This window comes from Peromyscus californicus, unplaced genomic scaffold (genome assembly GCF_007827085.1).
Source record: "Peromyscus californicus insignis strain IS unplaced genomic scaffold, ASM782708v3 Scaffold_5__1_contigs__length_169319896, whole genome shotgun sequence".
In the NCBI taxonomy this organism is placed as follows: Eukaryota; Metazoa; Chordata; class Mammalia; order Rodentia; family Cricetidae; genus Peromyscus; species Peromyscus californicus.
The window spans coordinates 9535608-9563418 of NW_026294573.1; the positions used below are offsets into that span (position 1 = coordinate 9535608).

General features: G+C 44.7%; 1 protein-coding gene across 14 annotated transcripts in view; it reads right to left on the bottom strand.

The window, feature by feature from the left end:
* Positions 1–10193: 10193 nt before the first annotated feature.
* The window catches only part of Kif1b (kinesin family member 1B), a 145809-nt gene continuing 128191 nt past the window's right edge, over positions 10194–27811 (bottom strand). For all 14 annotated transcript variants that reach the window (XM_052717438.1, XM_052717444.1, XM_052717448.1 and 11 more), the window contains 11 exons: positions 25924–26038; positions 25022–25155; positions 23841–23902; positions 22619–22764; positions 22224–22463; positions 20018–20089; positions 17995–18116; positions 16020–16169; positions 15510–15702; positions 15205–15323; positions 10194–14631 (listed from right to left, as the gene is read on the bottom strand). In XM_052717438.1, the coding sequence (XP_052573398.1) occupies positions 14589–14631; positions 15205–15323; positions 15510–15702; positions 16020–16169; positions 17995–18116; positions 20018–20089; positions 22224–22463; positions 22619–22764; positions 23841–23902; positions 25022–25155; positions 25924–26038 (1396 nt within the window). In that variant the 3' untranslated portion in view covers positions 10194–14588. The remainder of the gene's footprint in view (positions 14632–15204; positions 15324–15509; positions 15703–16019; positions 16170–17994; positions 18117–20017; positions 20090–22223; positions 22464–22618; positions 22765–23840; positions 23903–25021; positions 25156–25923; positions 26039–27811) is intronic.

Sequence of the window (27811 nt, forward strand, 5' to 3'; positions counted from 1 at the left end):
GGCAGGGGCGGGGCGATGCCCCACGCTATTGGTTCGCTCCGGCGCCTGTTATACCACCTGAGGGCAAACGGGCCCGCCTACCCCCGGGGCCAGATCTGTAGAGCGCCGAGCAGTCGATGGCACCCTGCGCGCCCGAGGAGAGTTTACAGGGCTGGAGTAAGTGGTCTAGCTGGCTGCACGCTGCTTCCCGCCTGCGCAGGGGCTCGGATCTGCAGAAAGAGAAGACCCTGGGCTTGGTGCAGCCCCAAAGATGTAATTCCGGTTGGACCACACTTTACAGTTGTGTGTGCTTGGCCCATGGCTTCTGCCTCCTTTCACTAATATGTCCCTCAACTCTGGGACAGGAATCAAGTCTGTTCTTCCAGTGGGAGCCAGTGTGGTCAGCACGAACCATTTTTGCAGGCCAAGAAACAGCGGTGCACACTGGGGCGAGATAGTCCTCGGGTAGAGCTCCGAGAGGGTGGACAGAGAACCCACTCCACGAAGTTGGCTTCTGACCTCCACGGGCAGTAGTGGCTCGTGTGCCCACACGCACCGAAAGAAAAGAGACGAGTGGAGGAGAGGGTTTTTTGTTTTGGTTTTTGTTCTGGTTTTAGTTTATTATTTTATTTTATGTGTGTGGGTTTTGCCAGCATGTGTGTCCATGTACCTAACGCGTGCCTGGTGATCAGGGAGGTCAGAAGAGGGCGCGGGATTCCTTGCAACTGGAGTTACAGACAGTTGTTAGCCACCCTGGGTGACTCTGACCTGGAGCCTTTGGAAGAGCAACCTGTGGTTTTTTTTGTTTGGATTTTTTGTTGTTGTTGTTTGGTTTGGTTGATTTGGTTTTGGTTTTTTGACACAGGGTTTCTCTGTGTAGCCCTGGATGTTCTGGAACTCGCTCTGTAGATCAGGCTGGCTTCGAACTGAGATTCACCTGCTTCTGCCTCCGTAGCCTCCGTAGTGCTGGGATTAAAGGCGTGTGCCACAACTGCCTGGCCAGCCTCTGTTTTTTAATGTAAACTGGGAGGTCATGACATATTGTTCAGTTGGCAGAGTGCTTCCCTACCATGCGCAAAGACCCGAGGTCTATCCTTAGCACCTGGGATGGTGGATACCCATAATCCCAGCAGCTGGGCGCGAGTCACCGCCGCCTTTGCTGTCTTTCCCTTGGATGTGTTTGGGCCTCCCTTCTCTATATAGGGGGAGCACTGGAGTTACAGTCCTGCTCATGGGTCCTGGGGATCTGAACCCAGGCCTTTGTACCTGCTTAACAAAGGCTCCACTCACGCTAGCATCTCACCAGTCCTGGTGTTAGGCTGAGGATTGAACCCAGGGCTTAGTACCTGCCAGGCAAGCACTCTCCCAACCGAGCCACATCTCCTGCCCTGCTGCCCTGCATCTCCTGCATCTTCCCTTCTCTGCTTGTCTGCTTCTCTCTGGCAGGTACCTGTTGTGCTCATTCCTCTAGCCCCTGTAAAGACCAACACAGTCAAATTGGCCCCAACTCTTAGCTGGTTAGACCATTATTTCCAAGACAAGGGTGGGGACAAGGGAGTACCAGGTGGGAGCTGTTCCCAGAAGCTTCTCTGTTCAACCCATTGTCCAGCTCTGGAAGGCCCTGAGGGCCAAAAACGGGGTCAAGTTTGTGCTTTAATGTTTTTGTTGTTGTTTTGCTTGTTGAAGACAGTACATAGCCCTGGCTTCTTCCAGGCGTTTAAATTTTTTGTGGTGTTGGAGCTTGAATTTTATTTTCATTTGTTTTGAGACAGGGTCTCACTTTGTAGCCTGGGGTGGCTTCAGACTTGCAGCAGTCCTCCTGCCTCAGCCTCCCACATGCTGAGACTGCAGGCAGGTATCATAAAGTCCAGCCTTACGTTTTTTGCAGAGCCACGTGCCCCTGTCCTGGCTCTGTCAGTGCACGTTTCGGGCCTTCCCACTCCAGGCCTCGTGCAGGCTGCGTACTTGATCACTGAACTACAGCTCTAGCCTTAGTGACTGTGTGACCCAGCACACTCATATCTCTTTTGTGTGTGGGGGGGGGCATGCATGTGGAAGTCAGACTTTCAGGAGTTGTGTGCTCCCACAGTATGATCCTGGGGATCAAACTCAGGTCATCTGGCTTGGCAGCAGGTCCTTTTACCCACTGAGTTAGAAACATTCAGCATGTTGGCAGGAGTGATATTGGCACAAAAAGTAAGCCAGTCACTAGTTTCTTAAGGCAGCATCTTACTTTGTAGCTCAGGCGGGCTTCAAATTTGCAATTCTCAATTCCACCTCGTGGGATCACAAGCTTGTGCCACAACACCCAGCTGTGAGCCTCCTTTTAAGTCCAATGGAAAGGATCAGCTGCCTCCCCTGGAGGACCAGAACACTGTAATTACTCCTGCACTGGATGTCACAGGCATTTCTGTCTCACAGGCTGGATTTGGCACTTAGCTTTATAGCAAATAAGGACAAATCTAGCTCAGAAAATCTAAGAGAAGGCATCACAGAGATAAAAAGGATGGCCCTCCACTGGCTTACAATAGTCCTCTGGCTGTGACCAGTGATAAAACAAGGGAGTCTTGTATAACCCAGCCATGGGCACAAAGCCCTGGGTCCAGTCTCCCTTATTGCCAAAAGCACATACACACAAAGGCAGATGAGTTAAGTCTATGAACACTTTCTGCAGAGCTAGCTGGATGTGGTGGCTCACTCCTGTAATTCCAGTTCCTGTACAGCAGAGGCAAGAGGACTGTGGAACGTTCAAGGTCAGCCTAAGCTACATAGTGAGCTCCAGGCCAGCTGAGGCTACATAGTGAGACTGTCTTTAAAAAAAAAAAAAAAAATCAATCTTTCCAGGGCTGGAGAGATGGCTCAGTGGTTAAGAGCATTAGCAGCTCTTCTAGAGGTCCTGAGTTCAATTCCTAGCAAACATATGGTGGCTCATAGACATCTATAATGGAATCTGATACCCTCTTTTGGTGTGCAAGTATATATGCAGATAGACAGAGCACCAGATACATAAAATAAATAAATTTAAAAAAAAAGTGAACATTAAAAAAAATCAATCTCTCTCTCTCTCACACACACATACAACTATATAACAAATATATATGTATATTGGATACATACATACATACATACATACATACATACATACATGGTCTCGTATAGCTCAGAATGGCCTGGAACTCAATTCTGATCTTCCTGCCCCTACCTCCCAAATGCTGGGATTACAGACATGTGTATCAGCACACCCCATTTTACAAGCTGCTGGAGATTAAGCCGGGGGCTTTATGTATACTAGGCAAGAACTCTACCACCCTACATCTCCTGACCAAGAAACCGTTATTGTGACTGGAGAAGTGGCTCAGTCGTTAAGAGCGCTACACTGTAGCTCTTCACGACCATCGGTAACTCCATTTCCAGAGAATCTGGTGCCCTCCTCTGGCCTCTGTGGGTACTGCACACACATGGTGCACAAGCTTATGCAGGCAAAACACATACATTTAAGTACAAACAAGAAATGTTTTTAAGTTAGAAAAAAATTTCTTCCTCTTGTGTGAGGTGCTCAGGGAGTTGACTTTCCCAGCCAACAGTTCGTGGAGGGACTGAACTTTAACCCCAGGCCCTGGACTCTTTTTTAACAGGATCAGCTGGACAAGATCATGCCTACTTACAACTTGTAATACTGGCTACATCTCTGTGTTAGAGAGTTTGGTTGACTTCAAATGGAAGCCTACATTCAATTTTTCAATGAGGAGTCTGGGAGAGCAGCCATTTATCGGAAGCGTGGCTCTTTTAAGAGAGCCTTGGTGACAGGCACACCTTCCAAGTTCTTGGCTACTCCTTCCTCCTTCCTCCTTCCTTCTAGCAAGGGTTTACCATCACAGTTGTTACAGGAACAGATTGATTGCTCTAGTCTGAGATTTAACAAGGGAGGAATTATGCTGAGTCAATGTGACTAAACATCTGGAGTTCCTAAGTCACCATGGAACAGACATTACTGTATGCATACATACGTAGAGATCAAATAGCTGTTTTTCTGCATTTACTGATGTTAAACCCTTACTTGGATTGTCCAGCTTTATGTTAAAAATTACTGCTTCCCAGGATTGTTGGAAAATGATAGGAGAGTGGCTTAAGAGAGATGAAACCAAGGCCAGTGACCCTGGGGACACCGGTCACACTGACAAGGGCGCTGTATGGGATGCTTAAAACTTAATTTACTTCAAAACCTTTTTGGCTTGCCCTAACCGCCCACCTCAAGGAAGGTCAGAAACAGCAGCTCTTCGGAGGCTGTGGCAGGAGGGCTGCAAGTGAGGCCGACCTGAGCTCCAGAGAGATCTTGTCTCAAACACTAAAGGGTTGAGATATAGCTTTGTGGTTGAGCATTTGCCTAGCAAGTACAAGGCTCTGGGTTCAATCCCTAACACCTCAGAACAAAACTCCAAAACAGCAAAAAACCTTGTTCCCTTGGAACAAATAATCCTCCCAGGGCTGAGCCCTTTGTTTAACTTACGTAAGAGGGTGTGTCAGCAATGACTTAGTTGGTACAGACTTGAACATTTCAGCTCTGCCACTGAACTTACTGTGTAATTCCTGTAATTGAATGGCTGGAGGCAGGGTAGGGGGAAAGTAGTTTACACACACACACACACACACACACACACACACACACACACACACTCAGTCATTCTATCTCTGTCACTGTCACACACACACACACTCAGTCATTCTATCTCTGTCTTTGTCACACACACACACACACACACACACACACACACAGCGGCGGGGCGTGGGGTGGGGTGGGGGTTGGGTGAATACGAATCTCAAAGCCAGAGAGCTGAGCTTGTGAAGTGCTCACAAGAGGTACTCAGTGTTCTGCAGGGACAAGGTAGTTACAAAGGGAGACTGTGAAATCTCATCCAATAAAAAGAGTGTTAAGAAAAGACAGAAACAGGGCTGGGCTGTAGCTTAGTTGGTAAAGTGTTTACTGAACAAGCTTGAAGACCTGAGTCCCAGCCAAGCACGGTCATTTGTAATCCCAGTGCTGGGATGGTGGAGTCGGACAGATCCCTGGTGCTTCCTGGCCAGACAGCTTAGCCTATTCAATGAGCTCCAGGCCCACCAGAGACCCTGTTTTAAAAAATAAACAAACAAATAAATAAATAAGTGAAAAAGTACCTGAGAAATGACACAGGAATGCACATACACACTAAAATAAATGAATAAAGGCCGAGAGCTAAAGCAACAACCAAAGTGCACTCCCATGAGACTGCCTGCCTCTCCTCTCAGCGTGGAGAGAGACAGGGCAGCCTCAGACAAGATCAAACGAGGTAACCACCTTTGTAAAACAAACTCAAGGATGATTATCCAGTTCAAACTGAAGTCTAGCTGAGGGTAAGGGATACATGGCCCGACATTACACCTAGTGCTTACAGACAGGCTGAGATCTGAAAATCAGTTCCTCCTCCAGGCTCCATCCTCTCCTTCTAGTCACACCATTTCCTTTCTCCCTTTGCAATAAAAATCTCTACAGGATGGACTGGAGATGGCTCAGCGGTTAAGAGCACTGGCTGCTCTTCTAGAGGTCTTGAGTTCAATTCCCAGCACCCATGGGATTGGTTCATATGGTTCACCATCCATAATGAGATCTGGTGCCCTCTTCTGGCCTGCAAGCAGAACACTGTATACATAATAAATCTTTTTTTAAAAAGTTATATTTAAAAAAACCTCTACAGGAATTGTCAATAAAGCTGAGCATGTGGTACACACCCGAAATCCCTGCACGTAGGAAGCTGAGGCTGGAAGATAAAGATTTGTAGGCCAGGGAGCTGGAGAGATGGCTCAGCAATTAAGAGCCTTGTCTGTTCTTCCAGAGGACCCTGGTTTCATTTCCCAGCACCACATAAAGCCAGGCATGGCAGCACACAAGTATAACCCCAGCACCCAGAAGGTAGATAAAGGAAGACCAGAAGTTCAAGGTCATCTTTGGGCTGAATGGATGGCACAGTGGTTAAAAGCACTTATTGCTCTTCCAGAAGACCTGGGAAGATTCTAGAACCCACAAGAAGGCTCACAACTCCAGTCCCAGGGAATCTGTTGTCCTTTTCGGGCCTTCTCAGGCACCAGGCATGCATGTGGTACAAAAAACAAACTAACACATACATGCACCACACCCTCCCCCTCTATACTTTAACAAGATCCTCAAAGTTCCAGAAGTAAGGGGATGGGGAGACAGGACACAGTTCAGTTGGTAAGAGTGCTTGCCTAGTTTACACAGCCTTGGTTTGGCCTCCCACACCATATAGACTGGGCAAGGTGTTGGCACTCAGAACTTGGAGTTCAAGGCTATCTTCAGCTACATAGCAAGCTCAAGGCCAGCCTAGGGCTACAGGAGACCCTGTTTCAACAACAAAACAAAGAGTTGCTCCAAACCCTCAACTACTCAGCTACTGAGATTCAGATTTAGATAAACTATATTTGCCCCAAACCTAATTTGCATCTTCTAGTAGCAGTTTTATTAATAGTAACAGTGACTGGGGCCAGCAGAATGGCTCAGAGGGTTAAGGCATTTGAAAACCTGGAATTTGATGCCTGTGACCCAATTGGTGGGAGAGAATGAACTCCTTCGAATTATCCTCTTACCTCCACACACAAACCATAGTGTGGGAATACACGAAAACAATAAACAATTAAAAAAATGATGTGGTCCTCCATATACAAACCATACCATGTGAATACACCCAAATAAGAAACAGAATAAAAAAAGGAATGATGTGGTCTCCATCTACCATATTCTTTTCTCAGTTGGTTCTAAAATGAGTAGTGATGGTAATGAGTGACTCCCTTTCCTGTTGCCCAAGCCTGTGGCCATTGATTTTTAGCTCATCAGCCTCATAGGATGTGGCAACTGAATCCTTCCTCTCTGATACTTCCTCACCCTGGTGACCAAGTGTCACTTTGGAAACCTCCAAGCCCATTCCTCTTCCTGTTTGTGGAATCTTTATGTCCTGAAGTCCTCTTCCTGAACTCTATGAAGTCAAGTGCTCTGGCTCTCACCAGCTTACTGCTCAGGTCTTCTTGCCTGTATGGAACCTTTACCTCCACAAAGAAAGACCTTTTGCCATCTTCAACACCTCAGGAAGCTGCAACACTGTTGTTCTGCCGAGGCACATACCCAGTGAGCTGCTTCCCATTTTTCTCTCCAGCTCCATGCAGATTTTCAGCAAACATGGTAGTTCTTTCTCTTGTTTTGTGATAAAACTTCACTATGTAACCCAGACAGGTCTTGAATTCAAAATCTTTGTGTCTAAGCCTCCATAAATGCTGGGATTACAGCATGAAACATCATGCCCGGCCTACTTTTTTTTTTTTAATTAAGAAAATTTTTAGCTGGGCAGTGGTGGTGGTGCACGCCTTTAATCCCAGCACTTGTGAGGTAGAGGCAGCCTGGTCTACAGAGTGAGTTCCAGGAAAAGGCACCAAAACTACACGGAGAAACCCTGTCTCAGAAAACCAAAAAAAAAATTTTTTTTCATTCATTTTACACTTCCCTCCTCTAGCCAGCCTACTTTTATTAGAAAAAAATTAAGTTACATTCATTTTGTATGTATGTGTATGCATGTGGGCATGGGTGCCAGGTTGTGCATGTAGGGGTCAAAGACCAGCTTGTAGAAGTTAGTAGTTCTCTCCTACTATCTGGAAAACTGGGAATAGAACCCAGGTCATCAGGCTTGGTGGCAAATACCTTTAGTTGCTGGGTCATCTTGATGGCCTAACACACTCAGCTTTAAATGTATGTTAGTTCTATCTTTAATATGTATTGAATCTGATCTTACCTCTCTGCATATCCTGCTTCTTCCACGCCACAGTATCTCTGGAATACAAGAGCCACTTCCTACTCTTGCCTCCATGAATCCCAGACTGTTTTCATCTTGCAAGAACATGTCACAGGTTTCTCAGATGCCTTCACTAGCTTTCCATTTCACGCCAAGTCCTTCTTAGTCCTCTCTCGCCATGTCCTAGCAACTTCCTGGAATCGCCTGTCACCCTCCCCTTTATTGGCTTCACATTGGTGCCTTGTCCAAAGGATTTGAGTTTTTTGCTTGGAGACTTCCCCAACAGGATTTACACGGCATACTCTGTGATGTAGGATGAACTGAGCGCTCGCTGCCAAGAGGGCCTTCCCAAGCACAGTCTAACTGGATGCCTCCTGTCTAGCCACGCCTCTAGTCTTTCACCTGGCTTTGTTTCCTACAATGACATTTACATGGTTCTGACCAGATCCCACAGCCTGAAGAGATGAGGCAAAGCCTCCCTGGGACAGACACTGTCAGTACTGCCCTAACTGGTATCTGGCTCTTCCATGTGCTATGCTGAACTCAATCATGTGGTGTTAAACTTCCCACCACCTCCTAGAAGCTTGTGGATAGCACACTCTTTGTTCTGGGGATTGCTCTAGGGATTTTTCACCTGGCCTCTCACTCCCTCCCCCCCCCCCCCCACTCCCTCCTGCCTCCCCTTTTCAAAAAAGATTTATGTATGAGTGCGCTATCTGCATGTACACCTTTATGCCAGAAGAGGGCATCAGATTCCACTATAGATGGTTGTGAGCCACCATGTGGGTGCTGGGAATTGAACTCAGTACCTCTGGAAGAGCAGACAGTGCTCTTAACCACTGAGCCATCTCTCCAGCCCCCTTCCCTCTTATTCTTACTCTTTTGTTTTTTTGAGATGGGGGTCTCTCTATATAGTCCTGACTGTCCTGGAACTCGCTATGTAGATCAGGCTGATCTTGAACTTGCAGAGATCTGGCTGCTTCTGCCTGCCTCTGAGTGCTGGGGTTGAAGGCATGGGCCACCACTGCCCGGCTTTATTCTTACTCTTAATAAACCATTTCTCTAGATTTTTAAGGCACCCTTCACATTTGTACTTATGTGCATGTGTGCAAGCACATGTATGCATATACACATACATTTTCTTTCTTTTTTTTAATGACTGACTGGTGTTTTGCCATGGGTGTTGGGTTCCCTGAAAGTGGAATTACAAACAGTTGTTAGCTGCCATTCAGGCGTTGGGAATTGAACCCAGGTCCTCTGGGAGAGCAGTCAGTGCTCTTAACTACTGAGCCATCTCTCAGCTCCACCATTTTCTTTCTAATGCTCTCCCTATCACTTCATGGCCTGATCTGGGTCTTGAGACCCTCCTAATAAACCTCATTCCTGAAGAGTAATTCTATGCCAGCTTTCTTTTCTGAGCTGACCACTGCATTAATATATTGAACACTTTCCACTTAGTGTTATACATGTGAACACCTCTCACAGCAGTGGAGGCCACAGGCATATTTGCTTGCAGTCTGTGGTAGAAACACAACAGTGTTGGATACTCAAATTCCATTGAACACATTCCCAGCCCTGGCCTGGAACTCTTGATCCTCCTGCTTTAGCCTCCCAAGTACTGAGGCTACAGGTGTGCACTGCCACACCTGACCACATTATTGCTTTTGTTTAGGTACAGCCTTCCACGACCACGGTCCCTTGCCTGTGCTCTACTTACAAGGAGAAGCTTATTGCAAATTTCAAACTACTACCCTCCCCACCCTTCCTCAGACTCCAGTACAATACAACTTAACATGGGTAGTTCTACAAAAAGGGGCTTCAGGAGAATGCCCACATCTTTTAGACAAAATAGTTGCTCACACACTTGGCAGAAAACTCTTTCAAACAATAGTATCATATATACTTCTCTAGTTATGTCAGAAAGGAACCTGTAGGCCACACCACGGTTTTTATTTTAGACAAGAATTATTACCACGTATGGTGGCGAACACCTTTAATACCAGCAATCAGAAGGCAGAAGGAGGCAGATCTCTGTGAGTTTGAGGCCAGCCTGGTCTATATAAGTGAGTTCCAGGTGAACTAGGCAGGATCACACTGTGAGACCCTAGCTCAAAAAACCAAAATAAACAAATAAATAAGCCAGGTGGTGGTGCTGCATGACTTTAATCCCAGCACTCAGGAAGAGGAGGCAGGCAGATCTCCGAGTTCAAGGCCAGCCTGGTCTACAAAGTGAGTTCCAAGACAGCCAGGGCTACACAAAAAAATTCTCTTGAAAAACCAAAAAATAAAATAAAATAAAATAAAAAATAAAGAATTATCATTGTAAGAAACAAAATTAGTTTACAATGGATTTTCAAAGGGCACAAGACTAAAACACAACAAGAGTCATTTGATGCACTGGTTGTACCTTTATTAATTTTACCTCGTTCACTAGCAGTTCTGTGATGCAAGGTTACAATACACAGTTAGATAATGTCTGCATTACACATCTAAGGCTATACAGCAAAAGAATCAGGATTAGTACAAATACGAGAACTGTATTTACATTTTGTATACTCAAGCTCCAAACATCAGATATTTACAAAATAAAACATGAAAATGAAATCCAAAATTAATAATGTACATTGTTGCTTGTGCTCAACTCCTTCACTGGGGAGAGATCAGTTTGCAAAGTCTTGGTTCAAAAAGGCCACTTATGCTTCATGGGTTCTGTCATAGCATGGGGATGGTGACGAGAGACTTGGCTCTCAACAGACAAGTACTTTAGAGCCACAAAGTCTAAGACAATGTGTAACCATGAGAAGGCTGGTGGATTCCTTGGGAAAACTGATGCCAGAATACACAGCATGGAAAACAAACAAACAAACAAAAACAATTAAAGACACGACAAGCAACGTGTAACATCCAGGGTTGGGCACGAGACCAACCTGGGCCTGGACTTTCTGTCTGAGCAGCTATCTACCGGGAGGTTTTTTGTCTCTGCTTTGCGGGACCTAACCAAAGGCATCACACAATTGCCGAGTGCTCTATCACTAAGCTATGCCCCTAACCTCTGGTTGTAACCTCTGGTGTTTTTAACACCAGTTCTGTATCAACTCTTATTTTCTCGAAGTAATTAGGGTCTCTCAAGATTTTATAGAGCTCCAATACCTACTTCATAAATGGCCTTTTGAACAGTAACAGCAATAATCTCTCAGCTGACGATCTCTGACTTGCTCCACAGTCATGGTCTTACCCACTCTTGGCGGATCACTGGTTACAGCAGATGGCTGCAGTTCACAGCGCCAGAGTTTAATTCAAATGCATTCAGCAGACCTTCTAAGAGCAGCAACATAATTATTCTTTTCTTCTCATAGAGCAAGTTAAAGATTATAATTTCAAAAAGGAGCTCAAATGAAAAGTGAAGGACCCATGCCAAATGAACACCCAGCCCTAGTATTGTTCAGGAGAGCCAGAACACAGCACCCACGAGGGACTGCAAGAGTCCCAACAGGCGCCACCCAGTGCAGAATCATCCCATCAGTCCAATGTGCAATTCATTACAGCTGTATAAATATACAAACACCTTACAAAATTAAATCTCCCTGTAAATTAGACAAGCAGCAGCAGGTAACAAAGTCTATGCTTTGAAATACATTCCAGGAATCACCTGTTTTTAGACCTCAAAGACCTTTCACAATCATCCTTCATTCTTTCATCTAAACAAGATGAAAAATCTTGAAAAATTAATAGATATATAGATTCCACGTAGCTGAAGGAGGAAAAGAATGGTTTCTAAGTTGATGAACCTTCAGTACTCCCCTCGAGTTTCTCATTTATGGATGGGTTCAGGGGCCTGCTCGGAAGCAGCCTGGCCTGTGCTCCTGCCTCACCTCATGCAGGGACTGCCTGGCCCCGCACAGTCTGGGCCTGAGAGCTGGCTGACTCCCAGGGTAGTCTCCCAGAAGCAGGCAAGGCCTGAGCACTGGTCAGGGTTAGTTATGAGGCTATATTTGCTTGGGAGGAAGGAGGAGAAATAAAGGAAGAGGGAGGATGATTAATTTTAACCAGCACTCACTTTCTGTAATTTGTAGGTTTTTATTCTAGGTTTTTTGTTTAAAAGAGTGCTATGAAAATTTTTTATATATATATATATATATATATATATATATATATATATATATATATATATTTCCTTAAAGTCTAGTTGTCTTAACTTTCCTGCTACCATGGCAACCACAAAATCTCCCACATAGGTCCTGCCATAAAACCCTTCCTCTTTCAAAGCTTCAAAGCAGAGGTGAGCTTGTCTGGAAATGGAACATACATCCCCAACTGCTCAGATTCCAATCTGAGCATGGGCCCTACAGAAAGAGGGGCACCAACAGTGGCAGAGAGAAACACATGTGCCCCAGTTCCAATCCCACTTTTCCTGGTCTCCTAATGAGGCTGCCTTATCTGGGCATACGGGAAGGGGCGGTCCAGTTTGGCTCACTCTAACAGTGGATATTTGCAAAGCAAAGACTTTCTACACCAGTTTGTCGGAGTTAACAGAAAGCACAAGTCACTGCAGGGTTTAGTGCATGAACAGCCCACTCTCCTTCAGGTTTCACACCTCTCACCACAGACACGGGCCCATCCAACTGCGTAACAGCAGCAACACCAGCGATTCCATTGAAAAGCGACCTTTTCTCTTCATTTCCCTGAAATTAGATTTCGTTCTGGTCCAGAAAGCTGTCTCCAAGCACAGACAGAGCCTGCTGGATTTGAGTATACACCAGAGGGGCATGTTGTGTTCATTAGACAACAGAGACTTCTAACTACATTAAAAATCTTATACATATGCTTAGAAAACAAGTAACATTACAGTTAATGACCTATGCTTTAAGGAGAGAAAGGAAGTTTTAAAAACCCACCAAAGTATTTGTTGATCAATTTTTTAGATAAAAAGTCTGATTTTTGCCCTTTCTTTTCTCCATGGTCCACTTTTCCTTTTCTTTGCAAGGCAACAGTAGCAGACGGAGCTGGGAGTCCCGTTCTTCAGAGAGAAACCCCGCTGAGAGGTCAGAAGCAAGGGTCTGCATACCCACACACCTCCCTAGTGGCTGCTCTGCGGTGGTGAGTGAGCTCCTGACCAGAGAGAAATCCATTCCACCATTACCCTCGGGTGAAGAACCCTCCCAGAGTGGAGGTGGGCAGATGCTTTCCTGGGTGCCTGAGCGATGGTGAAACAGGCTGGCAAGACCAGTAAAAGGCAGCATGAATGAGCCCCAAGTCACTGGCAAAGCAACTGAAGGATCCCAACCAGGGGCTTTCTGTGCCCTACTCAGTCCTGTAACACTGGCAGGTAAAGGAAGAGCATGATTTTCTGATGGTCTCTTGAACCCTGACCTGGTTTGTTAGAAGCCACAGAAACTGGGAGCAGGGAGTTCTTTTTTCTTTTTCTTTTCTTTCTTTTTTTTTCTTTTTTGGTTTTTCGAGACAGGGTTTCTCTGGAGTTCTTTTTTCTAAGGGGGTACTTCCAAACCACATGGGAAACAGTAGTGGGGGGGGCAGGTCAGGATCCAACAGCAAACCACAAGACAGTTGGGGACACTCCTTCTCATCCCTAAGTGTTGTCTTCTGATTTGTTTGGAATGGTGGTGGGGACTGAATCCTGGCATCCAGAAAACAAAGCCTGCCATGACAAGCATTATTGGGAATGGCTACTGGATTCCGATGGTGACTTCAAAGTTTATGCTGAAGCTACAATTCTTTGACCAAAGGGAGCTACAACAATCCCAAGTTGCACTCAGCACTCTCATAGCAACATTGATCCAGTTTATCCCCAGAAGTCAAACACTCCCCCACTCCCCCTTGTGGGAAATGTGTTCATGACATCACATAATTCCAAATAGTGTGACCAGCATTAGGAATGCTAAGGACAGAGTTGGGAAATTCCAAGACAAAAGCCTACTTCCCAGTGAGGAGGAGAAAGCCTGCAGGATTCTGCTGTGAGCAACTCCAGCCCATCCTCTAATGATCACCCTCATGACCCACTGCCCAATCCACTGCAGCAGCCTGGCCTCAAAGGGCCAACAGCAGCCACTGTCCAGGCCTATCACAAAGGACCTTCTGTCTCTTCCACTCTATGAATCCATGCTCTAAGCCCTGGTTTGGATAGAGAATATAAATCCCATTTCTGAGTTTCCCACAGTGCTTTCCCTGAATGGAAATGTAGGGATTAGCCACCAAATAAAGAGACAGAAGGAGGGAAAAGCAAGTTTTTTTCTCCAAGACTGACATGCCAAATGTCTCCTCTCTTAGTCTCTAAGCCACCCAGGAAAAAGTAGTATTATCATAAACCGAATAAGAGAGAGAGAGAGAGAGAGAGAGAGAGAGAGAGAGAGAGAGAGAGAGAGAGAGAGAGATTGATTACCCTGAAAACCAGAGACACACAGAGACAACAGACAGACAGTGAGTACAAGGGGATCTACCATTCACAAAGCAGCGGACATACACTGGGAAACATCGTGGAGACTGGCTGGACCCTCAGGGTCTGTGTGGGAATGTGAGCGCACATGAATGTGTGTAGTGTTTTTTCCCCTTTCTTAGGCCACATGCTACAAGTCTTAGCATAAGAAAAAGAAGAGTACAGAACCATGGAGATAGGGAACAGGAGAGCTAGAGAAGTGCTGGATGAAGGGGAGAAGTAGTTAAGCCACAAGATTACAGACAAGAATAACCGTTAAGAATCACAAAGAGAATGAGAGGTAACACTTTCTTTATCTGTCCAAGGCGAGCAAGGCTCAGCAGAATTGCTTAGTATTTCAGCTGGCTCGGGCATCGGCGAGAGAGTTTTGACCTATGAGAAAAATGGGAGGCAGGGTTAGAAAACTGGATACAGGTCTCCTCACAAGTAACACTGCAGGCCCAGGTTTCTATGCTCCTAAACATGACTAGACTGTGGTCTTCTCTACTTGGGGAAGTCTGTGAGATAAGCCCCTCAGACACAGAGAGCTGAATTATGGGAGCCCATTAAGGCACTCAAAGTCTTTCCTTTACCCAGTTCTCTCCCCTGCAGGCCTCCTGAAAACTGAAAACAAAAGGAGACAAGTTGTGAGCCCTAAGTGTCCTTATGGTGAGGACACAGATACCTTATAGAAACAGGGACTCATCTTCACCTTATACCTTCCTTACACTCTTGCCTTCCCTCGATTTCAACCCAGTTCGAATGACATGTCTTTTCCTCTTTATGTTGGTATCTCAGGGGCTGAAAGCCAAAGAGAGAAAGGAAATGGCTTCCTAAAGCCAGGAATGGTACTGTACACGTGTAATCCTAGCACTTGGAAAGAGGTGGAGAACTTGGAATCCAGCCTGGGCTACACAGTAGGAATGTCTCAACAAGACAAAATGAAACAAAAGAACAGCCTTTTACCTTATTGTGCCAGCCAGAAGTGGGTTAAAGGCATATAACCAGTCGTTCATGTCTTTGTCATTGAGCGCTTGCAAAAGGACCCCCCGGTGCTTTGTGCATACGGCAAAGGTATTAGGTGTCTGGAAAGAAACAGTAAGTAAGTGAGAAAGTTATTGTAGAGAAAGAAAAATGGGGACCATCTTGCCATATTCACAGGATGCACAGCACTTCATACTGAAAGTTCAAGCAACCCAGATATAAAGTAGGGCCCATGCCACAGAGCAGAGAGCCAAAACTCTACAGGGAATAATACAGGACAGACTGACCTTCACCATGGCCTGCTGGTCCTCACTGTACTCCACCTGTGCTGTAGACAAGTTAATGATGCCACGTTCTACTGGGTCTTTGTCACTGTTATAGATGAAGACATAAGGACGACGAACCACAACGAAATGTTTAGCCCAGTTGCTGGAAAGTGGCTCCTTGAAATGCAGGTATCCCTTCTTAGATACCACTGACCTAAAGGACAGTGCAAAAAAAAGTCAGTTCCTCCTAAATTAATAAGCTGAGAACCATCAACATATGCTTCTACTAGGCAGGCCCTCAGATGCAGCGGACAGGCAAATGGTCCATTTGGCCTAGATTCTCACTGGTCAAAGCAACACAGAAAAAGAGCAAATGCCACAACAACACAGAATGCCAGGCGCAGACGCTTGATGCACACAGTAGGGATGGTCAGTGTACTCTAGGCTGGAACAGACTTGCACATAAGAACTAGACAACCCACTCCTGATGCTTGTCTCTTATTTGGCAAGGCTGCTTGTCACAGTACTCACCCTGCTCTAACTTCTTCAATGTCTGGAACAAGATTGAGAAATTCATTTTTTCCTGCTCGGGCCAAATAGGGTGTCTCCACAGTTGGGACGATCTGAAACTGTTCAAATTCTTGGCAGGGACTAGAGGCACGAGAATTGGCTTCTGGGGTCCTTACAGAGGAAGAAAGGAGTAAGAAGCATTCAGGAAGGTCAAAGCACCTGTGGACATCACCCTACCAGGACACAGTGCCTCTGCTTAAGTACCAGGGCAAACATCAGCTTCAGAGTTGTTAAGACAAGCTGGTGTCAGAATGGTAATTCTCAAGTCTACTTTATGTTTCCCTTGCAAAAGGATACTGGGGGCCAGTGAGTCACAGTCTCACCTGCTATTCTATGAACACAAGCATCTGAATATAAACTCTATGCCCTTGTGAGTTTCCTTTCAGTTTCACAGCCAGACCTGAGGCAGTGGTCCTGGCCCTGACTGACAGCAGCAGCATTCTCTGGGACTGGTAGACTTCACAATCAGAAACTCAGGGAGGCGCTTGGCCACTGTACTGTAGAAAGTTTCCACGGGTTTTTAGTAAGTCTGCCATCTTAGGAAATAGTAAAGAAAGTGAACAATGAGAAGAGAAACATCTAGGTTCCTAGGCCCACAGGAGCAGAGTGGTGATTGGCCATTCTTTAGGTCTCTGTTCTGGTTGTGTTAGGGACCTCCTAGAACAGCTTAATCTGATGATACTGTATCTTTCTGATTCTCAAAGTCCATTTTGCAAACTTTACTATTTCGTGTGTGTGTGTGTGTGTGTGTGTGTGTGTGTGTGTGTGTGTGTGTGTGTATGTGTATGAGATCATGCTTGTGGAGGCCAGAGATCAACACTGGATGCCTTTCTCTACCATTCTTCACTTAATTTTTAAGTTTTAATCTTTGATATTATGGCTACAATTTGAGAGTTTTATACCTGTATCCAATGTATTTTGATTGTCTGCACCTCTCCACTTCCCCCAGCTCCCTCTGACTCACCAACACATGCCCCTTCCTGCTGATAACCCACCGAGTTCAGTTAGGTATTCGCATAGGTGAGGGGCCATCTAGAAGGGCAAAGGCAGCCTACTGGTGGCCACCTCGCACCTACGACTCTCTCCCAGAGCCCCACCCCTATCCATGGTAGAACTGTGACTGGTTCCATCATGTGTAGGCCTTAGGCAGGCGACCACAATTGCTGCTGATTCATGAGCTGCAAAGGCCATGTGTCATCCAGAAGCAGCATTTCACAGTACTCTTTCCCATCTCCCAGTTCTTAAATTCCTTCTGTCCCCTCTTTTGTGATGTTCCCTGAGCCTGGGAAATGGTATTTTTGGACAGAGGCTCTCACTGAATCTGGAACTCAACAACTTTAGCTAGACTAACTGGCCAGCAAGCCCCCAGGATCCACTTGTCTCTGCCTCCTCAGCACTGAGATTATAGGCACGTTCCACTGAAAATGCTTTTATATGGGTGCTGGAGATCTGAACTCAGGTTCCCAGGCTTGTATGGCAAGACCTTTACTATAAGAGCCATCTCCCCAGTCCTCCATGTTTTATCATGTCTTCAGCTGGGATGCAGCTTTCATTTAGTTGGTGTGTTTTATTAGCTTTTCCTTTCTTAGTGGCACATATTACAATTTCATACAGCTAATAATACTCTAAACTTATTTATTTATTATTTGTTTGGTTTTTCAAGACAGGGTTTCTTTGTATAGCCCTGCTCATCTGTAACTCACTCTGCAGACCAGGCTGGCCTCAAACTCAGAGATCTGCTTGTCTCTGCCTCCTGAGTGCTGGAATTAAAGGCATTCACCACCACCACTGGCCCTAAATTTAATATGATTTAATGAAAAAAGTGCCCACACATTTCTGAGTGGTCTGTAATAGGATAGTGATGCCTTACTGAGAACCAGAACTACAGCAAAGCTGGTATTTTCTTTCCTTATGTCTGTGAAATCCGAGTACTTACTTCTGATCTATTGAGTTGCTCCTTGAGTCCACCAGAGAGGGGCATGTGGAGGAGGGGGTGAGGGTAGAACTGCTAAAACTGGACACAGAGGGATCTCGTCCAATTGGAGAGATATCAGACAGCTAGAAACAAGGACATGACCAATGAGATTCAGCAGCAAAACAACAGAGCTCAACAACTTTAGCTAGACTAACTGGCCAGCAAGCCCCCAGGATCCACCTGTCTGCCTCCTCAGCACTGGGATTACAGGCACGTTCCACTGAAAATGCTTTTTACCTGGGTGCTGGGGATCTGAACTCAGGTTCTCTTGTATGGGAAGAAATTTACCTCTGCCTCTGCTGTAGAGAACAGCAGAAGTTGCCCAAGACAACCAGTGTCTCCTTTTTATTAAGCTGATGCAAAAGTCTTTAAAGAAGACAAGCCTCAGCTGGGTGTGGGGGCACATGCTTTAATCCCAGCACTCAGGAGGCAGAGGCAGACTGATCTCTCTGAGTTTGAGGCCAGCCTGGTCTACAGAATGAATTTCAGGACAGCCAGGGCTACACAGAGAAACCCTGACTCAAAAAACCAAAAACCAAGCCAAGCAAGCAAGCAAGCAAGCAAAGAAGACAAATCTCTATACACAATTATTACTGTTAGTAGACGATAGCCCCAGAGTTGGGAGAAAAAGAAGGGGGAGATGAGGAAGGAGAAAAGAGAACAAGAAACACCTTTCATCACTAATTCTCCTCGCTATTAAATAGCCTTATGCACATAAACATCGTGCACCTATAGCATGCATACATTGTTCTAAGCACATGGCAGAATTCCTGCTTTCACGGAGCATATATTATTTGATCAAGAAGGGAGATAGACTTTTTGTTTTGTTTTCTTTTGTTTGAGACATATTTCTCTGTGTAGCTCTGGCTGTCCTAGAACTCACTCTGTAGACCAGGTTGGCCTCAAGTTCCAGAGTAGCCAGAGTTACATAGTGAAACTATGTCTCAAAAACATCACAATAAATAAGTAAATAAAAATTAAGAGTGCCAGACAGTGGGGCCAGAGACATGACTCAGTGGTTAAGAGCACTGGTTGCTCTTACAGAGGACTTGTGTTCGACTCCTAGTACCCACAAAGTGGTTCACAACTATCTGTGACTCCAGTTCCAAGGGATCCAACACCTTTTCTGACCGCCACCGGTGTCAGCCACAAATGCAGTGCATAGACCTACATGCATGCAAAAAGGCCATAAATATCAAATTAAAACAATAAAAACAAAAACAAGAGTTTCAGAGAGCTGCTAGCTTGCTATGTGGGCTGAAGGAGGCCCATTCCCAGGAAGACAATGCTGGAACAAAACCCGGAAGAAATGATGGATATAAACATGGGAATGTCTAGAAGAAAGTATGTGAAGTCTACAAAGACCCAGGCAAGGAAAAGCAAAAAGTCACGCTGATTGCTCTGACACAAGCGCTCTCCAGTGCCGTCACTCTCTGCTGAAGGCCCTGAGCTTGGTGCCGCCAGCGGCCTTGTGACTTTTTTAAAAAATTATTTATTTTTGTCTTATGTGCATTGGGTGTTTTCCTACATGTATGTCTGCGTGAGGGGGTCAGATCTTGGAGTTACAGACAGTTGTGAGCTGCCATGTGGGCACTGGGAATTGAACCCAGGGCCTTTAGAAGAGCAGCCAGTGCTTTTTACTGCTGAGCCACCTCTCCGGTCCTCACCTTATGACTTTTGTGTCATACAAAAGCATACCACTTCCTACATCACATTCAGGGACTCAGGAAAAAAAAAACAAAAAACAAAATATTTCCTGTGTGACCGTGACCCTAAGCATCATAGAGGGAGACCGCCATCTTCAGAAGTCAGAACTCTGACTGTACAAAATCAGAAGACATACCAGAGAATAATGTTATATACCTTCAAACACAATCTATAACCAACGCTGGTCCTAAAAGCACAAAAGCTGTGACAGGAAATTTGGAGAGCTGGAAACAGTCATCACCATGACAGTGAAAAACAACAGCCTTAGTATGCTCACCTTACAGTCACTAATGCTGCCATGTACCTGGTTGAATTCTCGGTTGAAAGTGTGGGTGAGAAGCTGCAGGCACTAAAAAAGAAAGACAGAAGGTGAACTGGTTAAAATTGACCATAAAACTCCAATGGCTAAATGAACCCCTGTATTCAAGGAGAACTAACATATCCAACACCTATGCTAGAGCTCAAATGTTGCCTTAGAATAACTAAGAATATGCTGAGGAAAACCAGGATATATCTAGTTAAGGCCATAAAAAACAAATGGATTTAAACAACCATTCTCCCCCCCCCCCCCCAAGACAGGGTGCTGTGGAATAATTCTCTTGTACACTGTAAAGATTTTATCACTGGAACTAGCTTAATAAAATGCTGATTGGCCAGTAGCCAGGCAAGACGTATAGACAGGGCGACCAAACTAAGGAAGATGGGAAGGAGAAGGGCTGAGTCAGAGAGTCGCCAGCCAGATTCAGGGGAAACAAGATGAGAATGTCATATTGAGAAATGGTACCAAGCCACGTGGCTAAACACAGTTAAGAATTATGAGTTAATTTAAGTGTAAGAGCTAGTTAGTAATAAGCCTGAGCTACTGGCCAAGCATTTATAATTAATATAAGCCTCCTGTGTGGCAATTTGGGAAGAGGCTGCCAGGTATTTGGGACTTGCTAGTAGGTCAGAAACTTCCACCTACAACAGGGTTTCTCTCTGAAACCACCCTGGCTGCCCTGGAACTAACTCTGTAGACCACGCTGGCTTCAAACTCCCAGAGATTCACTTGCCTCTGCCTCATGAGTGCTGGGATTAAAGGCGTGTGCTACCACCTAAACAATCACTCTTCATACAACCAAAGCTAATTACTAAATATCATAGTTTAGAAGTGCTTAGGAGCACAGTGACCCAGCACAGTGACCCATAACAGCAGAGGTAGGCAGATGTCTGTGAATTCAAGGTCAGTTGGTCTACATAGCAAGTTCTAGGCCAGCTAGGACTATATAATAGAAAGACTCTGCATCAAAAAAAAAAAAAAAAAAAAAAAAGGAAGGAAGAGGAGGAGAAGAAGAAGAAGGAGAAGGAGGAGAAGAAGGAAGAGGAGGAAGAGGAGGAGGAGGAGGAAGTAGTAGTAATAGCAGTAGCAGTAGCAGTGCTGCTTAGGAATATAGCAGCAGGACCAGGCATGGCAATATATCTCTCTAATTCCACCACTGAGCAGACAGAGCCAGGAGTTCAAAGCTAGCTTGATCTACATAACCAGTTCCAGATCAGCCAAGGCAATATAGGAAAGACTCTGTTTCAGAAAACCCAAAAGAATGAACATCCCTTTAATTCTCAACTCAATAAAGGACATGAACATGGGTTGGGAATACAGCTTAGTAGCAGTATTTGCCTAGCATTTATGAGGATCTAAGTTCAATTCCCCACACGAGAAAAACAAAAAACAAAAGCATAACATTTCCAGTTTCCTAAACCCTCTAGAAGACCACTTAACTACTAAAGCAAGACAGACAAAACCCCCTGTCAGTTTTCTATTTCCTCTGTCACCAACTACTGAGCAATTACAGACCCAGGAGTCATCCTCAACAACCCTCTGCCTTCTCCCACCTATCCAGAACCCCTTCCTCATGTTCTTAAAAGGCTTCATCTTTCCTTCCTGGATCACTGTCACAAGGACCCCTCCCGCAGTCTTACAAAGCTATCCTTTTTATTTCACTGAAGAAAACTTGTACTGTTTTACTGCTGTTTAATTGAATGGATTTTCTGTAGTACTTAAGGTCAAACTCAGGGCCGCGCTCATGCTGGGTAAGTGCACTACCACTGAGTTATATGCCATTATTCCTATTAAAGAATTTCTAAATCCTGTTTAAGAAAACATAGAAACAAATACCATTTAAAATATTTACAGCACTCCCAGGACCCACTGCAAAGTCCTGGATGCCCCACATAGGACCTACCCCATTCCTGTCCCTCTACCACTTGAGTTCCCTTCTAACATGTACTTCCAAGGACAGTTCACGACACCACATCTATAAGACACACCACTGTGATATGCTTGTTACCCAGTCTCAAGCTTAAGGGAAAGAATTCATCCTTATTATTTCTACATTCAGTGTTAGTGTCTTCCAAGAAAACGGCTGAAAATGAAAGAACACAGAGACTATCTCAGCCCCCCTGGTGGTGGGGACTCTAACAAAAAAGAAGGGACTCCCTCCTACCTTTGTAGCCAGTTCTTTCTCTCGGTCTACCAGGCTCTCGATGTCTGCTGAGTCATAGCCACTGCTCTCACTTGGTGTGATGGCACTTTCAAAGGTGGTGGTTGAGATCTGAGAAGACATGCTGGTGGAGGTACTAAGGGTCCCACTGCTGAGGCTGGGGGACAATGAGTCACTCAGAGACTTGGGTATGCTGTCACCAAGTCTCTCCCGAAGCAGCAAAAAGTGGCGTGTTTTTTCCACCTGCGAATATGAACATCATTATCTAAGCTCATTAAACATTTTAATAGGCAAATCATTATGCTTTCATCATCACAGAAAACCAACAGTTAGTGGAGGTCATGAGAGAAGGCAGGAGTAGGACTGAGTGGCTGCTATCCTCCCTGAGTCCTCGATACCTCGTGCAGCAGCTCCAGCTTCTCCAGCTCCCACTGGTGCTCCAGGATGAGGCTGTCTCCACGAGGTCGCCAGCCTGCTAGGTTCTCTTCCCCCCGCACATATGCCACAGAGGTATCCAAGACTTTTCTCCTCCGCCTCTGCATGCCTAACAAGAAGAAACATATCTTTTTGTTTTTTATACCCCCAGACAAAAATCCAATTTCAATTTAGGTCAAAACAATTACTAACTCTTATACATATTTACATAGCAAACTAAATTTGACCTTAAAATCTATGAGATTTTATTAACAAAATCGATGTCGGGAATGGTGGCACTCTAGCAGGTAATCTTTGTGAGTTTGAGGCCAGCATGGTCTACACACTGAGTTCCATGACAGTCAGGGCTACATAGTGAGACCCTGTGTTAAAAAAGAGAAAGAAAGCCAGGTGGTTGTGGCACATGGCTTTAATCTTTGCTCTTGGGAGGTAGAAGCAGGTGGATCTCTGAGTTCGAGGCCAGCCTGGTCTATTACAAAGTAAGTTCCAGGACAGCCAGGACTACACAGAGAAACCCTGTCTCAAAACACACACACACACACACACACACACACACACACACACACACACACACACACAAAGAGAAAGAGAGAGAGAGAGAGAGAGAGAGAGAGAGAGAGAGAGAGATAATAAATCCATGACATTCTCCCAAAACTATTCTCCAAACTTGTTAGTATGGGCCCTGCACATATTAAACAAACACTCTACTATTATTAACCTGTCCCAACCCTTACTATGAACCTCTGATGATTTCCCAGGTAAAGCTGATGTTGTTACAAGCCCAGTAATGCAAGGCTGACAAACGATCTTTGTTAAAGTGGTGTAGTAAGCAGCTGTGAGGTTTTCTGAACAGCCAGGGATGGTGGCTCAGAACCTGTGACCCCGGCACTTGGAAGGCAAGAGGACTGCTCTAAGTTGTAGGTCTGCCTAAACAAAACCTGATCTCAAGAAGATCTTTCTAAGCCAAAGTTATTCTAATTCTCAAAAAGTTTATATTTCATAGCCTAGCATATCTTGTTGGACACCATTTTCATAATGACATTGTATATCATAAATCTTGTATTTATGTATCTTACCCACCCCCCAAAACTGGTTTGTAAAATACACACAGTTTCTAAAAGACATGAATAAGACTCCAAGTTTTTTAGTAATACTCTTGAAGCATATGGTATGGTAAGAGCTTACCTGGACTACCAGTATCTGCCATTTTGCATAAGCTCAGTTCATAAATTCCAGTAACTCGGTTGCTATTTGGAAATAAAGTAGAGCAGCTGCTGAGTTTCTTGTAGCACAAAAGGAGGGAAACCTAGATCTGCTTACTTAGGAAAAGCAGGGCATCTCAAGGGCCACAGTTCCACACTCAGATACACACACTGCCTTTTTCATTTTTACTTACTGTGTGTGCATGTGTGGTTGTAGGACAGTTTGGGGAGTCAGTTTTCTGCTGCCATCGTGTGAGTTCTGGGGCTCAGACTCAGGTTTCAGGCTTGATGGCAGGCCCCTTCACCCCTGAGCCACCTTTCTGGTCCTAGCTAAGACACTGCTTATTTTTATCAGTAACTGTTAGTTTGTTTACTTGTCTTTTCTTAAGAGGAGCTTATTTTCATTTTAATCTGTTATTTCAATAGGATGAAAAGAACAGGATAAACTAGAAAATTCACAACATAAATGAGGAAATGAAAAACTTCTTTTCGTGACGTAAGAGAAGACAGGAAAATGTCTGACTGGAATGAAATGCTCAACAATTCTGGACACTGTGAACAGAAAGGGACTTTCAAACTTTCATTGTATCATAGTAATTCTTATTTTATTCATTAAGCTGGGTGGTGATATTCATGTATCTATGCCATATATTCTCAAATGTATTTTTATGCCTTAAATATGTACAATAACTTTTTTTTTAAAGATTTATTTACTTATTATGTATACAGTGTCCTGCCTGTATGCATGCATGCCAGAAGAGGGCACCAGATCTCATTACAGATAGCTGGAAGCCATCATGTGGTTGCTGGGAATTGAATTCAGGACCTCTAGAAGATCATCTCTCCAGCCCCTGTACAATAACTCTTATAAAGATGAAAATATCAATGGCAATCTGTTAAAAATATGATTAATAGTGACAATTAGTCCTTGCAAACCCGTTTTGGAAGTATTTACTATACAACATTCTCCTTTCCTTCATCAACTCACACATTCATTAACATTTATTACACACCACCACGTGAGTCACTGCATCTTAGGTATCAGTCACTCAATTGGCTTATAGATTATTAACTTGCAACAGCAGACAGGGTACCTAAGGGCTGTTGTTTCTTTCTGTTGGACTGGGCAAAGACCTGGAAACTAAACTTGTTTCAAAAACTTACGAGTCTGGTGACTTTGAGTAACCACTACCAAAGAGGCTTCGCAGAGAACGTGGCGGTGAGATCTTGGCATCTCGGGAATAGAAGACCATGCACACATCCTTGGTGATGACAGCTGGCTGGATGCAATGATCCAACTGCAAACAGACAAGATAAGGTGCTGAATGAATGCAGACAGAGCACCTGTGATAAGAGGCTGTACAGTAGCAACTTTGGAAAGCTGGTTCCAGCCGTGGAGATAGGCAGGCTTCTGCTTCACCAATGATTTCAAAAGCCTCTCAACAGAGAGTGATGAAAGGTCAGGAGCATTCATGATGAACACATTTCTTTTCCTTTGAGGGAAAATGCTATCATTATACACCGTTTAAAAAGGAAGAAACTGGGACACAGACAGAGCTTCTCTAAGGACATAGGGGCAGTAAATGACAGCACAAGGATTAGAACTCAGGCTCGGATCAGGATGGTGTTGCATGCCTGTAACCCCAGTACCTGGGAAGTGGAAACAGAAGCACCAAGTCACCTTCAGCTGCATAGTGAGTTTGGGGAAACCTTGGCTACCTGAGACTCTGTCTCAAAACATAAAATTAACAACAGAAGAACTCAGGCTTGTCCCAAGACTTAGAACTATTAGTTTCTGTTACGCTCGGGAAAGCATGGTATGAAACTGTCGTAACTGGTGATTGGGTTCCTGAAGCTTAAGTAATTAAAAAAGTTGTTATCTTTTGACTAAAAAGAGCCCTGGAAAAGAATCTAAAACAATCAGAACAGTTACAATCAAATAAAGTAAATCAAATAAACAATTTAAGGATATGGAGAGAAAAGGAATGAAAATACGTTGAAATTTTGCTGACCGCTCTCTGTTACTGCCCACTTCTCAGGGCCTGCTCAAGTTCTGGGTCCCTTACCTCCAGATAAGCAGATAAGGTCATGTAGATCTTTTCTCCATAGGGTGTCACTCGGTTCAGAAGGAGGGAGTTATGTAGGGAGCTGTCCCATACAGCCTCAAAACGGTAGAAGGTCCTGAGGTCAGAAAGACAATGTGTCAACCAAAAGCAGCTGATGTTAGGGCAGCAGAGGGATTGCTGGTGTCAGGGATCCTAAGGAATCCTATGTCAACCACTGTGCTCTCTGTTAATCACTCTTTTTTTTTTTTTTTTTTTTTTTTGGTTTTTCGAGACAGGGTTTCTCTGTGTAGCTTTGCGCCTTTCCTGGAACTCACTTGGTAGCCCAGGCTGGCCTCGAACTCACAGAGATCCGCCTGGCTCTGCCTCCCGAGTGCTGGGATTAAAGGCGTGCGCCACCACCGCCCGGCTGTTAATCACTCTTTTAACAAGGAAGGAACCTTGGCAGGTGCCCATTATAATTTAGGGACACTTAGCTGTGCACCCCATCCATAGTTTTTGATAAAGGTTTTGCCTATAAACATGAAAACTGCAACAGCACTGTCAGGAATGGTAGTACATGGCTGCATCCCAACACTCAGGCAGTCAGGACTGCTGAAGTTTGAGGTTAGCTTGGTCTAAATACCAAGTTCCAAGCTGGCCAGGACACAGCACAAAACTCATTCTCAAACAAAACCAGCCCCACCACCAACACAAACTGTGAGAGCATTCAAAAGAATTAAGAAGAATGTGGACAGAACCTGGAAGAAAAAGACCAAGTGAGCCACCCTGTGTGTTTTAGTAACAAGATAAGAAGTAAGGACTCAGGAACTGTCAGCTTCAGTCCTCACATCCCCGGAGATCTAAAGTTCACAGACAATTCTGCTGATGCTTAGAAACACTGTATCTGGGATGTTAAAGGTAGGAACAGGCAGAATTTAATTATGGAGAAGGTTATTTCAATGAATGAACACAAATTGAGCTATCAATAGGACAGAGTAATTTTACAACACCAGAGGCAGTTAATTATTCTTCATTCCTTCTAAACCTGTCTGAAAACCAACCGTGAATTTAAAAAATAATCATAAGCTGAAGTTAGCAGACATCCACAGACTAGTTTGTTAAGTTCTTCAAGTATTAGTTTTTCCTACTGGCAGACATGACAGACAGGTGACCCCGGTGGAGCTACAGATGAATTCCAAGCTCTGGACCATTTCCTTCTTAGAACGATGACACTTCAGGGGGAGATGCCTCACAAGACTAGCTCTCGAGCAGAACAGAGCTCACCTCGATCACACAGAAAGAGTGTTTACAGTCCCTGCTCCCTGCAGTCCCGTTCTTCCTTACACCTTCTAAATGGTGACTGAGTCACTGGTTCTGTTTTCCTGGATTTCCAATGACAGCCAACAGGCATACCTTCTATCTAAGCACATCCCATGCATCTTCCTCCAGAAAACATGAGCAGAGAACTTTCTGGAAGTGAAGTCCCTAACTACACCCCATCTTTCCAGTGCCCAGGTTTGAGGTGTGGCCACTCCCCTTTGCAGCTGTTCTTACTCAGTTCTTTTCTAGAATGTGACTGTTTCTCAATGGTGAGTTTGGAGGCAGTAAGTGTGGGTCAAGAAAATTCTCTGTACAGAAGGCATATAGATAGCAATAATTAATGAGAGAGTCATCAAGTAACCCAAAGTGTAACAAAAATGCCAAACAGAGGAAGCCTTTTTCATGGCTTACAGATTCAGCAGAAAACCTTCATGCACTCAAAATCCTGTTTAAAGTAAAATCTTTATTTCAATTTGGTTTAAGAAAAATTTTCATAATGGGAGATGATATTCAGCAAAAGAACTCCACCACACTGAGAGTTGTTCTTTTATTCTGTCCCTACTTGTCAAGGTGTCTCAGATGGGATGGC